This window comes from Branchiostoma belcheri, unplaced genomic scaffold (assembly GCF_001625305.1).
Source record: "Branchiostoma belcheri isolate BF01 breed outbred unplaced genomic scaffold, Haploidv18h27 scaffold104, whole genome shotgun sequence".
Taxonomy (NCBI): Eukaryota; Metazoa; Chordata; class Leptocardii; order Amphioxiformes; family Branchiostomatidae; genus Branchiostoma; species Branchiostoma belcheri.
This window is the reverse complement of record NW_017802425.1, coordinates 980,491-996,918: the sequence shown is the minus strand read 5'-3', so window position 1 is coordinate 996,918 and position 16,428 is coordinate 980,491. Positions and strand designations below refer to the sequence as shown.

At 47.1% G+C, this 16,428-nt stretch overlaps 1 protein-coding gene across 1 annotated transcript in view; it reads right to left on the bottom strand.

The window, feature by feature from the left end:
• LOC109476438 (mucin-17-like) overlaps positions 1 to 16,428 on the bottom strand; it is a 44,958-nt gene that overhangs the window by 10,600 nt on the left and 17,930 nt on the right. Inside the window, exons 4-11 of the mRNA XM_019777373.1 lie at positions 13,898 to 14,056; positions 12,584 to 12,709; positions 10,231 to 10,451; positions 9,680 to 9,730; positions 9,102 to 9,143; positions 8,878 to 8,906; positions 321 to 8,379; position 30 (exon numbers count right to left, since the gene is read on the bottom strand). Coding sequence (XP_019632932.1) covers position 30; positions 321 to 8,379; positions 8,878 to 8,906; positions 9,102 to 9,143; positions 9,680 to 9,730; positions 10,231 to 10,451; positions 12,584 to 12,709; positions 13,898 to 14,056 — 8,688 coding nt within the window. The remainder of the gene's footprint in view (positions 1 to 29; positions 31 to 320; positions 8,380 to 8,877; positions 8,907 to 9,101; positions 9,144 to 9,679; positions 9,731 to 10,230; positions 10,452 to 12,583; positions 12,710 to 13,897; positions 14,057 to 16,428) is intronic.

The following is a 16,428-nucleotide window of genomic DNA, read 5'->3' as shown; positions in this document are numbered from 1 at the left end:
ACTACGACTTTCTCAGCTGTAGGTCTGACTCTTCTGTCACCAGTGAAACAATTGTTTCTGCTTCTTTCTCTGTAACTGGCTTTGTATCGACGACTTTTCCTTCTGTGACTGTGACCATGATGTTACCCGACTGTTGGGCCGTCTCAGTAGGGACAGAAGCCATGATTTGTTGAGTTTCTAGAGGAGACAGTTCTTTCGTCTCTCCTGACTTGAGCTGTTTAGCTCCTGTCACTTTTCCGTCGGTGACAGTTACCATAATCTTGTTTTCTTGAGGAGTAGCCAGTTTTGCTGTTGGTAGAACGGTTGGCATATATGTCGACTGAGCTGGAGTCGGACATACAGTAGGTCTCGGTTCTTCCACAACGACAGCCTTGATGGTCTCGGCTTCCGTTGGTGTAAGCTGCTGAGATCCCACGATCTGTCCTTGTGAAAGGGAAACGACGACATCTCCGGTCTGCTGTCCTGGCTGAGCGACAGATCTCCAAAGTTGTGCGGCTTCCTGAGGAGAAAGGGGCGTGGCTTTGTCCTTACCGACACGCTTTCCGACCACCTGGCCTCCCTCGACAGAAACTACGACTTTCTCGGCTGTAGGGTCCGGTTCCTTGGTTACTAGTGACACAATGGTTTCTGCTTCTTTCTCTGTAACTGACTTTGTGTCAACTACTTTTCCGTCCGTGACTGTGACCATAATGTTACCCGACTGATGGGCCGTCTCAGCAGGAACTGAAGCCATGATTTGTTGAGTTTCTAGAGGAGACAGTTCTTTCGTCTCTCCTGACTTGATCTGTTTAGCTCCTGTCACTTTTCCGTCTGTGACCGTCACCATGATTTTGTCTTCCTTTGCAACCGTTGGGACATCTGACGGTATTATGGGCGTGACGGTTGGTTGATTCGGATCCCGTGGCCATCCTTGTTTTGAGGATGCGAAATTCGGTTGATTCGGATCCCGGGGCCACACTTGTGTTGTGGGCATGGGGAAGGTACAAACGGTAGGTTTAGGTTCTTCTACAACGACAGCGTTGATGGCCGCAGTCGGCTCTGTTGAAATGAAAGTAGCCGGGGTTGGAACAAAGGACGTAAAGACCGGCTGAAGTGAAGGTGGACACACGATAGGTTTCGGCTCTTCTACAACGACAGCCTTGATGGTCTCGGCTTCCATTGGTGTAAGCTGCTGGGATCCCACGATCTGTCCTTGTGAAAGGGAAACGACGACATCTCCGGTCTGCTGTCCCGGCTGAGCGACAGATCTCCAAAGTTGTGCGGCTTCCTGTGGAGAAAGGGGCGTGGCTTTGTCCTTACCGACACGCTTTCCGACCACCTGGTCTCCCTCGACAGAAACTAAGACTTTCTCAGCTGTAGGGTCCGGTTGTTCGGTTACTAGTGACACGATCGTTTCTGCTTCTTTTTCCGTAACTGGTTTTGTATCAACAACCTTTCCTTCCGTGACTGTGACCATGATGTTACCTGACTTCTGGGCCGCCTCGGCAGGAACTGAAGCCATGATTTGTTGAGTTTCTAGAGGAGACAGTTCTTTTGTCTCTCCTGACTTGAGCTGTTTAGCTCCTGTCACCTTTCCGTCGGTGACAGTTACCATAATCTTGTCTTCTTGTGGAGTAGCTAGCTGTGCTGTTGGTAGTATGCCTGGCATAAATGTCGGCTGAGCTAGAGGTGGACACACGATAGGTTTCTGTTCTTCTACAACGACAGCCTTGATGGTCTCGGCTTCCATTGGTGTAAGCTGCTGAGAGCCCACGATCTGTCCTTGTGAAAGGGAAACGACGACATCTCCGGTCTGCTGTCCTGGCTGAGCGACAGATCTCCAAAGTTGTGCGGCTTCCTGAGGAGAAAGGGGCGTGGCTTTGTCCTTACCGACACGCTTTCCGACCACCTGGCCTCCCTCGACAGAAACTACGACTTTCTCAGCTGTAGGGTCTGACTCTTCTGTCACCAGTGAAACAATTGTTTCTGCTTCTTTCTCTGTAACTGGCTTTGTACCGACGACTTTTCCTTCTGTGACTGTGACCATGATGTTACCTGACTTCTGGGCCGCCTCAGCAGGAACTGAAGCCATGATTTGTTGAGTTTCTAGAGGAGAAAGCTCTTTTGTCTGTCCTGACTTGAGCTGTTTAGCTCCTGTTACCTTTCCGTCTGTGACCGTCACCATGATTTTGTCCTCTTGAGGAGTAACCAGTTTTGCTGTTGGTAGAACGGTTGACTCATACAGAGAGCCAGGCTGAACTGAAGGCGGACACACGACAGGTTTCGGTTCTTCCACAACGACAGCCTTGATGGTCTCGGCTTCCATTGGTGTAAGCTGCTGGGATCCCACGATCTGTCCTTGTGAAAGGGAAACGACGACATCTCCGGTCTGCTGTCCTGGCTGAGCGACAGATCTCCAAAGTTGTGCGGCTTCCTGAGGAGAAAGGGGCGTGGCTTTGTCCTTACCGACACGCTTTCCGACCACCTGGCCTCCCTCGACAGAAACTACGACTTTCTCAGCTGTAGGGTCTGACTCTTCTGTCACCAGTGAAACAATTGTTTCTGCTTCTTTCTCTGTAACTGGCTTTGTACCGACGACTTTTCCTGCTGTGACTGTGACCATGATGTTACCTGACTTCTGGGCCGCCTCAGCAGGAACTGAAGCCATGATTTGTTGAGTTTCTAGAGGAGAAAGCTCTTTTGTCTGTCCTGACTTGAGCTGTTTAGCTCCTGTTACCTTTCCGTCTGTGACCGTCACCATGATTTTGTCCTCTTGAGGAGTAGCCAGTTTTGCTGTTGGTAGAACGGTTGACTCATACAGAGAGCCAGGCTGAACTGAAGGCGGACACACGACAGGTTTCGGTTCTTCCACAACGACAGCGTTGATAGTTGCAGTCGGTTCTGTTGAAATGAAAGTTGGGGTTGGAACAAAAGACGTAAAGACCGGCTGAACTGAAGGCGGACAGACGATAGGTTTCGGTTCTTCCACAACGACAGCCTTGATGGTCTCGGCTTCCATTGGTGTAAGCTGCTGGGATCCCACGATCTGTCCTTGTGAAAGGGAAACGACGACATCTCCGGTCTGCTGTCCTGGCTGAGCGACAGATCTCCAAAGTTGTGCGGCTTCCTGAGGAGAAAGGGGCGTGGCTTTGTCCTTACCGACACGCTTTCCGACCACCTGGCCTCCCTCGACAGAAACTACGACTTTCTCAGCTGTAGGGTCTGACTCTTCTGTCACCAGTGAAACAATTGTTTCTGCTTCTTTCTCTGTAACTGGCTTTGTATCGACGACTTTTCCTTCTGTGACTGTGACCATGATGTTACCCGACTGTTGGGCCGTCTCAGTAGGGACAGAAGCCATGATTTGTTGAGTTTCTAGAGGAGACAGTTCTTTCGTCTCTCCTGACTTGAGCTGTTTAGCTCCTGTCACTTTTCCGTCGGTGACAGTTACCATAATCTTGTTTTCTTGAGGAGTAGCCAGTTTTGCTGTTGGTAGAACGGTTGGCATATATGTCGACTGAGCTGGAGTCGGACATACAGTAGGTCTTGGTTCTTCCACAACGACAGCCTTGATGGTCTCGGCTTCCATTGGTGTAAGCTGCTGGGATCCCACGATCTGTCCTTGTGAAAGGGAAACGACGACATCTCCGGTCTGCTGTCCCGGCTGAGCGACAGATCTCCAAAGTTGTGCGGCTTCCTGTGGAGAAAGGGGCGTGGCTTTGTCCTTACCGACACGCTTTCCGACCACCTGGCCTCCCTCGACAGAAACTAAGACTTTCTCAGCTGTAGGGTCCGGTTGTTCGGTTACTAGTGACACGATCGTTTCTGCTTCTTTTTCCGTAACTGATTTTGTATCAACGACCTTTCCTTCTGTGACTGTGACCATGACGTTTGCTGACTTTTGGGTTGCCTCGACGGGTACCGAAGCCATGATTTGTTGAGTTTCTAGAGGAGACAGTTCTTTCGTCTCTCCTGACTTGATCTGTTTAGCTCCTGTCACTTTTCCGTCGGTGACCGTCACCATGATTTTGTCTTTGTGGGGAGCAGCTACCTCTGCTGTTGGTATTCCAGCTGGCTTATAGATAGAGGTCGGCTGAACTGGAGGCAGACACACGATAGGTTTCTGTTCTTCCACAACGACAGCCTTGATGGTCTCGGCTTCCATTGGTGTAAGCTGCTGGGATCCCACGATCTGTCCTTGTGAAAGGGAAACGACGACATCTCCGGTCTGCTGTCCTGGCTGGGCGACAGATCTCCAAAGTTGTGCGGCTTCCTGAGGAGAAATGGGCGTGGCTTTGTCCTTAACGACACGCTTTCCGACCACCTGGCCTCCCTCGACAGAAACTACGACTTTCTCGGCTGTTGGATCAGACTGTTCGGCCACTACGGAAGCTATTGTTTCTGCTTCTTTCTGTGTGACTGGCTTTGACTCAGCGATCCTCCCGTCTGTTACTGTGACCATGATGTTGCCTGTTTGCTGCTCTGTTCCATCGGGGGTAGAACCCAGGATTTGTTGTGCTTCCATGAGCGACAGCTGCTTTTGCTGTCCTGTCTTCAGATCTTTTGCTCCCGTGACCTTCCCGTCTGCGACCGTCACCACAATCCTGTCCTGCTTTGGTGTCACAGACTGTGCTGCTGGAGTGAACGACGGCTGTGTTTGAGTGAACGACGTTAAGTTTGGCTGCTGCTGGGCTACAGACTGTTGTTGTGCTTTGTGGAACACTGTACTCATGATGGTGTCAGCCTCCGTGGACGTCAGCTCTTGAGACTCCACGATTCTTCCCTCAGACTTGATGAGTAAGATATTTCCAGTCTGCGGTGTGGGCTGGTTGGGAACTGAAGACAGTAACGTTTGCGCTTCGGGAGCGGACAGGGTCGATGTTTGCTCTTGGAAGCTCCTCTCGGCTCCCACCACCTGGCCGTTGACGAAGCGAACGATTATCGTTTCAGCGGTGGGGTCAGGTTGGGCGGAAAGAGTCGTCATGATGGTCTCGGCCTCTCTAGGTGTGACCTGCTGCGTGTCCAGAACTGCGCCTTCGGACACCGTGAGCATGACGTTCCCTGACTGCTGCCCAGGCTGCCCGGAAACAGCCAGCATCTTCTCCGCTTCTGACGCAGGGATTTGCGTGGACTCACCGTGCTTCAGCTGCACTGCTCCCACCACCTTCCCCTCGTCTATGGTCATCATGATCTTTTCCGATGGCTGCAGAGCCTGCTGTCCCAACGAGAGTGTAGGTGTCTGATAGTTATAAGGCTGTGAGGGCACAATCTGACTAGACTTAACCCCCACAGCTTGCTGAAAACCAGGCGTCGTGTAAGGGATGGCCTTCCCAGCGTCTTCAACTGTCGCGGTCGCCGCTACATACTGTGCCTCAGCTGGAGTGAGCGGCTTTGTCTCCTGGACCCTCCCGTCCGCCACAGTCATCATAATAGTCCCAGACTGTGGTACAGCTTGGCTGGACGCCGTCCTCAGTGTGGCCTCTGCATAGGCGGGCTCAACTTGAACTGTGCGACCATCGACGATTTTCTGGGCTCCAACGATCTTCCCGTCAGAAAAGGAAGCAACGATTCTCTCCGATGTGTTTGGAAGTGTTTCTGGAATCGTTGGCATCACGTGTGATGTGATATGGGCCACAGGAAGGGTTTCGTCAGAAACCTGTGGTATGTTTGCTTGGAATCCATGGGGTAGAACCGTTGATGCTGGTGTTGTTTGAAAGGGCGCGGCTTGAAATCCAGATGTCAAGCCAGAGACGGTTACTGTCGCTTGTTGCGTTATAACAGAGCCGGCGATCTGTTGAGAGGCTGTGCCCTGCAATTGGGTTCCTTGTCCCTTAACCACATCAGCCTCCTGCCCAGCGAAAAACTTTGCCTCCCCAGAAACAGGGGTTATCGGTTTGTCTACTATGGCTGGAGAGATCTTGGCCTGTCCGTAGACCGGCACAGTTACAGGCGGAGAACCCGGAGCAGGCACGTACGTAGCCTGGCCAGACACAGGCACGGTTACCTGTCCGGGAGCTGAACCTGACATGGTCGCTATAAGTTGTTCTGCCACCCAGGGTGAAAGCTGCTGGCTCTTGACGATTTGACCCTCTGAGATCATCACCATGATGTTGCCCGACTGAGTCGCTTGGCGTTCCGGGAGACCAGACAACATCTGCTCTGCCTCCTGAGGAGCGAAGTCCTCGAACTTGCCGAAGTTGAGTTTCCGCGCCCGCACGATGTTTCCGCCTTCGATGGACGCCATCACGGTGGTTGAGGGCGAAAGGGGTGTTTCGGACGCTGTCGGAGCTGGAACGTCGCCCACGCCGATCGGTGGTAGCGGATGTCGTGCAAACGGCGGTAGATACTCCGGGATCTGTCCAGATGCAGTTGTTCCAATACTGACACTTCCAGAGTCAGTAACAGTTCCGGAAACGACGGCTCCGGTACCGGGCGCTACTGTTCCAGGTTCTGCTATGCCCGTTGTTACTGTGACCGTTCCGGGTGCTACAGTTCCCAGAGTAACGGTACCAGACGCTGCTGTTCCGGGAGCAATCGTTCCGAGAGCCACGGTTCCAAGAGCAACGGTTCCGGGGGCCACAGTTCCATGGGCTACGGTTCCAGGAGCGACCCCAGGAGTTACGGTTCCAGGGGCTACGGTTCCAGGAGCTACTGTTCCAGGAGCTACTGTTCCAGGAGCTACGGTTCCAGTAGCGAACGTTCCGGAAGCCACCATTCCTCCGATCGGTGCACCGGTCGAGAAACCTTGCGTTGTTTGCACTGTACCGACCACCCCAAGCTGTTGTGAGGTAACTGAAGCCCCTGGCTGGACTTGTTGTGACGTCTGCATGACCTGCACAGCTTTTGTTTCTTGACTGACCACGGATTTGATGGTCTCAGCTTCCGTTGGTGTGAGCTGCTGAGATCCCACGATCTGTCCTTGTGAAAGGGAAACGACGACATCTCCGGTCTGCTGTCCCGGCTGGGCGACAGATCTCCAAAGCTGTTCGGCTTCCTGTGGAGAGAGGGGCGTGGCTTTGTCCTTACCAACACGCTTTCCGACCACCTGGCCTCCCTCAATGGAAACCACTACTTTTTCTGCCGTTGGATCTGGTTCTTCAGAAACCAATGACACGATCGTTTCTGCCTCTTTTGTCGTGACCTGTTTCGTTTCAATGACTTTGCCTTCCGTGATCGTGACCATGATGTTACCTGACTGCTGGGAAGTATCGGCAGGGACAGACGCCATTATTTGTTGGGTTTCTATAGGTGAAAGTTCCTTTGTGTCTCCTGACTTCAGTCGCTTGGCTCCTGTTACTTTACCGTCGGTGACAGTCACCATGATTTTGTCTTCTTGAAGAGCAGCTACCTGTGCTGTTGTCTGTGCGATTGACACGAAGGTCGGCTGAACTGGAGTCGGGCATACAGTAGGTCTCGCCTCTTCTACAACCACAGCCTTGATGGTCTCGGCTTCCGTTGGTGTTAGCTGCTGGGATCCCACGATCTGTCCTTGTGAAAGGGAAACGACGACATCTCCGGTCTGCTGTCCTGGCTGAGCGACAGATCTCCAAAGTTGTGCGGCTTCTTCTGGGGACAGAGCGGTGTCTTTGTCCTTTCCAATGCGCTTCCCGGCGACTTGCCCTCCCTCTAGAGAGACGACGACTTTCTCGGCTGTAGGATCGGCTTGTTCAGTTACTAGTGACACGATCGTTTCTGCCTCCTTCTCTGTGACTGTTTTTGTCTCGATGACCTTTCCTTCCGTAACTGTGACCATTATGTTGCCTGATTGCTGCGCAGCTTCGGTAGGTACGGATGCCAAGATTTGTTGGGTTTCATGGAGTGAAAGTTCTGTTGCCTGTCCCGACTTTAGCTGTTTGGCTCCTGTAACTTTGCCTTCGGTGACGGTCACCATGATTCTTTCCTGTTGCCCAACCTGCGGTGTCAGTGAGGTTACCTGTCCATAAACTCCCACCTGCTGACTGTCAATGCCCTGTCCACTAAAGCTCTGCCCTTGTCCCGATATCTTCATGGTAACCACTGATGACGTATCCACCTGGTCCTGCTCTGTCCGGTCCACTTGGTGGATAAAACCGGACTCGCCCGGGTTCTTGGGCGGGCCTATTCTGATGGTTTTGTTAGCTGAGAGTGTCGGCGTCGTGTCCTTGCGAGTGGTTTGGCCCCTGACTTCTATTTTGGCAAACTTTCCCCCAGGGGCATCATCCTGCTCCGTCAAAGGACGTGACGTCGTCTTCCGGGCAGCGGCGGAAGTGACGTAGGATATCCTGGAGGTGGTGGTCCCGATGCGCGCTGTCCCGTAGTCCCGTTTCGCCGGCGGGGCGAATCCGGGCACAGGCGTGGTGTCCATTTTGGTGAGGGCTCCCCACGTCCTACCAGTAGGCATGGGCGTCGGCGCTGGAAGGGCTAAACATGCACACAATACAGCGTTACCATCAGTAAAGTATTGTATAAAATCTTTAAAACCTGCGCCTGTAAAGTACTATATGATGTACAGAAATAATCAAAGGAAAGTCGGAAGGATGACGGTAGGGTGACAATCTTATATATACCAGTTTCGTCTTTTCATTAAATATGTAGAGCAAAATACAAATCAGGTGCTCTCATACTTAATGGTTACTTAGCTCTTTAAGAGTTTCCTTTTTTTGTGAGGGCAGAATCACGAGCAGCTAGCTGATAGAAAATTTAAACGAATATTCCGCAAAGCAATTATCAATATTCGTATAAGCGATGATAGTGTCTCAATATCCAAATAAATCTTTTAGTAGTGAAGACAGTATCCAATAGGCTACCGACGCCTATCGGACACTATCTTTCCTATCGGACACTATCTTGCCTATCGGACACTATCTTGCCTATTGGATACTGTCTTGGCTAGATCGTGCCAACGTGCGCAGTACTCACCCAAAGGACGCCGGCCAGAAGTTCCCATACTGGAATGGAAAATACGGCACTATTTAACGTCTTTTAACATCAGTTAAGAGACAAAGAATCAGATATCGAGAGATTGTAACTTTTCTGGTTAATACATCCTGCGAAGCTTGGATGCAGTTGTTAGCCGGGGTGATAGGTGGCGCCATTAGCATGAATTCGTAAAGGACTTAGTGTCGACAGAGGTACACACTTACCGGCGACCCTTTCCTTCCATTTCTTTAAGAAATGTTTGATAGCTACGAAAACGACAAAAGCCACTCATGAAATTTCGGACAAAGTTACAAGTAATGAATGTAGTATTAGAATCAATCTGTATCAATTTCGTTATCCTCAAGTCTCCTCGCTACTACGTATATCCTGTCCATCATGCTGTTGTGAAGAAATGACAAGGTGACAAACAATACATTGTACAGGCCATGGAGTACTGTAACTGTAGTCTAGTCCAGACATAGTGCTGCTATTATGATCAGTGATGAAGGTCGCGTGAAAACAAGGCTGATCTGGTGAGGTTAATGACAATGACAATGATTTTTTAATGATGATCGTCGATATCTTTTTTCCTAGCTTGAATCTTGTCAACTTTTGTCCTCAGAATCGAATTTTGTCTTTTACAAATCTAACTTTCAAAGGAATTGGTTCATGAAATAAAGATGGTGAATCATATGGAATGGAGAATGTAACCTCCCTTTAACTTATGTTTGGTAATTTTGCATCTGTGAGAGTTAGTCGATGGTTGCTGAAGTTAGGGTGGCCGAAACATCTAAAACCTTACGTGGTCTCTTCGTCATCTCCTATTGCTGGAGAGGGGTCCCCTGGTGGGCCCCTGTTACAAGAGCGTAAACGACAGAAGCAAAGCATCAACGGACTATCGGCTTCGTGAAGAACATCATCAGCTATTAGATTATTACTACACTGGCTATAGGGAGAATATTTGCCACTATAAAGTTCATCTGAGAGAATGATACCCTTTTCGCGGCTCACTGCCCTGGCCAATTATTGATTCCATTTCTGCTGGATTCTACTATCCATAACCCCCTTAGGAGTGGCTGTTGAAGGCTAATCATTAGCACTACCCTCTCCAGATAGACAAGTGCCTGGCGATATTACGATTGTTCTCAACAAAGATTTTAAATTAAAGATTTCCCCACTTGAAAGGATCTCAAAATGTTTTTCTTAACAAGATATGCTGAAGTTTTTACGATGTATGCGTGACTATTCCAAGGATGTCCTCATTTTGCGATCTTACGACCATCGTACGACGAATGTGACCGGGCCCTAAATTAAAACTCACAAATAACGGGAAGAAGTAAGACAAGAACTGACCGCCCCTCGCTGAGGTCCCAGAGTCTCCGGTAGGTCTTGAGCTGCGCGTCCAGCAGCATGGCATCATCCAGCAGCTGCTGGTTCTGGTACTTCTGCTGCAGCAGCTCCTGCGTGGCCGACTGGATCTCCGCCTGCAGCTTCGTCACCACGTTGTCCCGCAGGTCCACTTCTCGCGAGTGGCGCTTGTCTGCTTCATTTGTCACTTTCCTCAGTTCGTCCTCCTGTCAGGAGTAATACAAAACATGTTATCAAACATGCTACCAATGCCACCATCGCCTCCCCCCCCCCGTTCCGCTACAAGGCCACAGAACACAGTATTTATGGACGACCCCCGGGTCTATGACGCGGGTATAGAAAGTAGTGCAGTCAAACCTCTTGCATCCTGGCTAGAGCGACTTATGTGAGAGGTAGCCATGAGTGAACTGCGCTGTGTGGTATAGAAAGGTATCGGCTTGTACACTGTCTGATTTCGATTGTGAAGATTTCCCTGTTCGTGTATAAATACGCGGCATTACGAAACCGCGTTCCGGGGTGAGCCGGCTGCAGTTCCGTTGACCCCGGTAGAGGACCAAATCAAAGTGGTCGTCATTATGTTTAAAAACGATAACTTTTTTTTGGGTTTTCTGTTATTATGTAGAATATAGCGTATATTTCAACATATTAGTTAGCCGTGATTCTCTAGTGCACCCTACTATAATTTTTACCGCGTCGAAGTGAGTCACCTCGGGGTGCTTAACTATAGGAATCCCCATAGGGCGAAAACTGTGTTCTGCCTCATCCAGTCACGTGTCCTGGGTGACCTTTGACTCCCAGGTCACGTGGCTACCCTTTTATAGATGAAGAAAGATGGTTCTCAAGTTAAACCATTTATTGATAAGTTCTAATTTGACCGATATTTTTTCAACACGGTGGCGGGGGAGACAACGTAAAGAGGTGAGTAATCACCTGTTTTGTCTCCCCCTCCATCTTGTTATGGAAAAGCCAAATAAAGAAACACAAATATGCTAGGTTCTTCTACGTTTCTCTGCATCGGACGATAAGGGAAGATGGCCAGTTGATTAATTAGATAGTGCTCTATGGCCCTCTACACGGCGGACCATATGGCCAAACCATACGTTGTAGATGCTGTTTATATAAACGAACGAATGAATAAATGATCTAACAGAAAAGGTAGATCATGACATAAGGCTGTGTTAAATTGTGACATTTCATTGTGTACTTAAAGCAATTATTCTTTATAATGCAGTTATTCGTAAAACATTTTCATCTGAAAATTGCTTAAAGAGTTCAATACAAAACATGTTTCATATTCCTGATATACAAGTTAGGTAACAGTAAACTGTGTAATGCACGCCAAAGAGTGAGAGAGTCACGGCATTTGTCCTAACGCCTGCCTTGCATGCACGGTTTACCCCAGAAGAACAACAAAACCATCTTCTAGAGGGACGTGATATAAGAACAGTCTGCCAAGTCGCATTAAGACGAAACCGCAACGTCGTTAGGCGGGGCCGAATCACCTGCCTAACGCGGACAGGTGAGTCGTTTTATCACTACCTTCCTAGTGATGAATAATTTAAATGGTATAAAAAATTCATGACTTGATATAAAAATTCGATCAATAACCTGGTGTTATGAATGAAGGGCGTTGGTACCATACAGAGGGCAGCGTTTCCCTGTTTACCCACAAGATATAACTCATTGTCAGTCATGAAACCTACTAATTAGTATATTTAAGTATGTACTTGTACTTGTCGAGATCTTCTCATATTTAGTACACTATGAACAATTGCAAGGAAATTGAAGTTTGTACTACGTTTGATAAACAGTGTGTAAACATCCCTACATATTAACATGTAGGGGTGAAAAACGTAAGCCACTACTGAGTCAATGACATGACACACGGTCCTTGACCCTTTGAACCTGAGATAAAGACACGCGACAACAACTTTCTATATTCAAGACATAGTTCAATGGCACTACTAAGAGCTCAAGTAACTTTTACCATGATGATTGGTACAGTTCGTAAAATGTAAATGAGAAGTTTAAGAGAAAGGCCACTATATGCTTCAAAAGGAATCAGCCACTGGTAGCGATAGTGGGAAATCACTTATTCAAGTAGTCCACAGTCATACCTGTACTGGTATTTCGATGGAGGTTAGACATCCAGGTTGAACATTAAGATTTACAAAGCAAATGGATAAATTTTCATACGGATAAATTAACACTTGCATACGGACCATCTGGTCATTGTGTCCACTTTTGGGTGGTGTCTTGGGTCATTTTCACCATTGACACAGACACTGTGACAGGTCCTACACATGTCTGACATGTAAGCTGAGAACACGTGACGTACCCTGAACTGGAGGGTGTGGATGTCGATGTGGAGCGTGCGCACTAGCTCCTGCTGTCTGACGATCTCGCGGCGCACGCGCTGTAGCTCGCTCACCTCCATCTCAACAGACGCCATCATCTCAAAGAGCTACAAGAAAACATAACGTGAAAAACTGAATCTTATTGTAAATGGTTAATCCAATATAGTATCGAGTGTAGCATACATAGCTCAGTGGTTATCGATCCTTGCCTCTTAAGTCTTAAGAAGTCTTAAGTTCGTGTCCAATGTGTGTCTCACACAACATGCGCACTACTGGAGAGGGTTGCAGTCGACGTGGAAACCTGTTTACTTCACAGTCTATATGCCTTGCCAAAAATAACGTCATAATAGTCAATTCATCAACTTTTAATCACTGCTACGTTTTACACATTCACAGCAGTGCAAAGTAGTACCAAGGCCCGTGTGTACAACAACCTTTGAAGCCGTTGTCCATCAGTGCTCTTCCACTCCACTGATTTCTACTATATTATTAACCAGTCTAAGACCTGACCTATTTATAAATCCCCCTGGTTCTACCCGGATATCCAGCCTTATTCAGTATCCAGGCTGCCTATAGCCCACAGACAGTGATTTGTCTGATGATGTTTTGTATCAACTTTCAGTGCGCTGACGTTTACAGGTCCAAAGGATTTAGGACTGTCTTTGTATGTTAGAGTGGCGTGTTCTAACGTTACACTAGTCATCTGTGGTTACTCTGTCTGCAAACCAGGCAGTGTCACGCGAGGCCTGAGGGGGGGGGGGTGACGGTTAAAATGGCTCCTGGGGTCCTCCTCTCCGCACACGTGACAAACTCGTACAAATTTTAATTGAAGTGGAATGAAAGGCGACCAACAGTTAGTCACCGACTCTTCAGTCACGGTTTCTTGTCGTGCCCATAACGCAACAACGATCAGGACATGAAGACAGGGAACCTGGTCTTTAAAAAGCATTCTTAAGTTCTAAGCCCTGTTCTAAGCCCTCCATTGTTGACCTCTTTTTTCTTAAAAGTAGTTGGATTTCTGGGTAGGTGCCTGTTTTACCATTTAGCCGTTCTCTGTCTTAGCATTTTCCATTGAGCGTTTGCAAAGGGACAACGACGCTTTAGTCACGCGTTTATTCATTCTGATGACTTTGAGAGCTATTGTTTCGTTTGATACCTATGATATAATATAATCCCAGAAACACCAATATGAGCGCAGGAATCTTTGTCAATAGATATAATGCTATTCACATTCAACAGTCCGGAGAAGTTGTAAATCTTACCTAGGACATTATAATGTCCTTGATCTTACTTACCCTCCTTTTATTGGCACTACTATCGTAGTCGTGGTGCTCCCTGCTGTGTGTATCCCTCCGCCGGTAGCTGTACAGGTCACGTGAGTAGTGCGTGTAGCTGCCTCCGCTGCGGTCCGAACCAGCGTCATCCCCCAGTCTGGACTGTAGGTGGCGCTTCTCCTGTAACAACAACAATAAACCACAAAGTCAGGATAAACCGACATACTAGTTGAATGGTTTGTGTTTACTGTGTTACTTAATGATCCAATTATCCGTTGTTGATTCAACTTGTTCTGACCAATGTTGCAGGCAGTAAGTACAAAACCCTTTTTATCCCTAATTACAATTAGCATTATCAGCCGCGCCACTCATTAGTACTCGACTTCTTCTTTCTGCAGGAGGCAGCAATTTACACATTAGAAAATGGCGCCAAACTATTTCCACAGCACTGTAATCAGGGAACAGGGCCGTGTACTTTTCACACCCCACGTCCCACCAATAGCCACCATCTCTTTAGTACAAACTGTCGCTGTAATTGTGCGACTCAGTAGAAGACATCATCATGAGGTCTAACAGAGGCTCTTGATACAGACATGGGTGCTGCTGTGTGAAACCTACAGCGCTCTTCAAGACTTTTTTTACGAATTTGCTAGGTGCAAGACAGGGCCCAAATGATGGCCAAGAGAACACCTCTAGGCAGTGAACTCAGAACTAAGTCAGAACAAGAGTTCCGAGATCTCATACCTCAATGAAATATGGGCTTGCTTTGTCATACATTTCAACATGTCCTCATTAATTATGCAAATGACCTCCACATTAACATAATAAATGCATAGTGGTGTTAACCTTTAAGTAACTTACACATGTCAAGGTATGAAAGTCCCATCATTCACCAATAAGGAGTCACAGAATTTTCACATTAATTATGCAAATTAGGTCATCATTTGCATAATTGGTATCTGTTGATGTTCCGCCTGCCACAGATTAAATAGATTACATGTATAAAAGTACTATTACATTAAACACTGTAATTATAGCATTTTTTCATTAATTATGCAAATTAAGTCCTCATTTGCATAATTTGCATCTAATTATGTACAACTCTGTCTCACCTACCTACACACCAAAAATGATATCTGGACTTATTGGCTTTTAAAGATTTCGCCAGAAAGTGCCCTGCAGTTCCAGAACAAGCTGCTAGGGGGACCAAATTCAAACCACTTATTTCTGACAGGAAAAGCTCTCTGTCACCAAAAAGTCAAGACCATAGCATGTTCAGGACAAAAGATACAAAAATTGGAAGTTCCGCTGCAGTACCAAGGTCATCCACCAGGAGGCCCATATTTGACCTTGACCTTTGTCTTCCTAAGACTTATCAGCATACCAAATATCATCACAATCCATAAAGGCGTTATGAAGTTATGCTGACTACAAAGTTGCGGAAACACACACAGACACACACACAGATACACACACACACACACACAGACACACAGGCAGACCAGCCAAAAACAATACCTCCATTTTTCATGGAGGTAAACATAGATGATCAAGCAAGCTCGACTCACTGAGAGTGAGGACTCAATCAACCAATACTATAGAAGCTGTGGTTAGCTCAGGGACATTCCTCACCCAATTCAAAGCAACTCCTAAGCATGACTTTCAAAATTGCTACTTTGATATTCACCAATAGTTTGATATCAACTCTTCATAAATAAACCATGACTAAATTGCTTTTTGAGACGCAGCTTCGTGGCATCTATCACCTTTTCCTTCTTTGCATTGTTCAACACTATAAGACGTCATCTTTGACTTTTTGAATAAATAATGCTGTGATTAGTCCGGAAGTGGAGAAGTTTTCCGCAACCCCACAGGCACGCCACGTGGTTATAACTACTGTCGATGAACCGCTAGAAACGAAGTTCTAAACTGCGAAATAAAAGCAAAGTCAAAACTGCAAAAGAAGACCACTTAGGGCACGAATAAAACCTGGTCTATATGAACAGGTGGTTACTATAGACAGGATCATTGATGCTTGTGATAATGAGACAAAATATCTAATGGACCACCGAAATCTTTATCAACTAGAGTTCAACGATCTCATACCTTCGCCAAGTGATGTTAATCTTTATGCCTGACAAAGTAAAGATTATTCCTCCTGATTATGCAAATAGGATTATGCAATATAATTCATTTGCATGAATTATATCAGTTGATCATATTCTCCACCAGAAGACAGCCTTATCTTAACAAAGGAAGCCAGTATATCATTTCCTCATAAATTATGCAAATGAGGTCCTCATTTGAATAAGTTATGTTTAATGATGTTTACCTTTACTTAACTTTCAAATACCCCAAGTATGAAATTCCAGGCAGTTACCATTATGGAATTATAATATTTCTCATTAATTATGCAAATTACGTGTTAATTTACATAACCAATATCTGCCTGTGTTTCTCTTGTTCTCACTTAATATATCACAAGCTTAAATAGTCCTATAATGTAATGCAGCTGATTCATAGAATTTCCTCATAAATTATGCAAATTATAT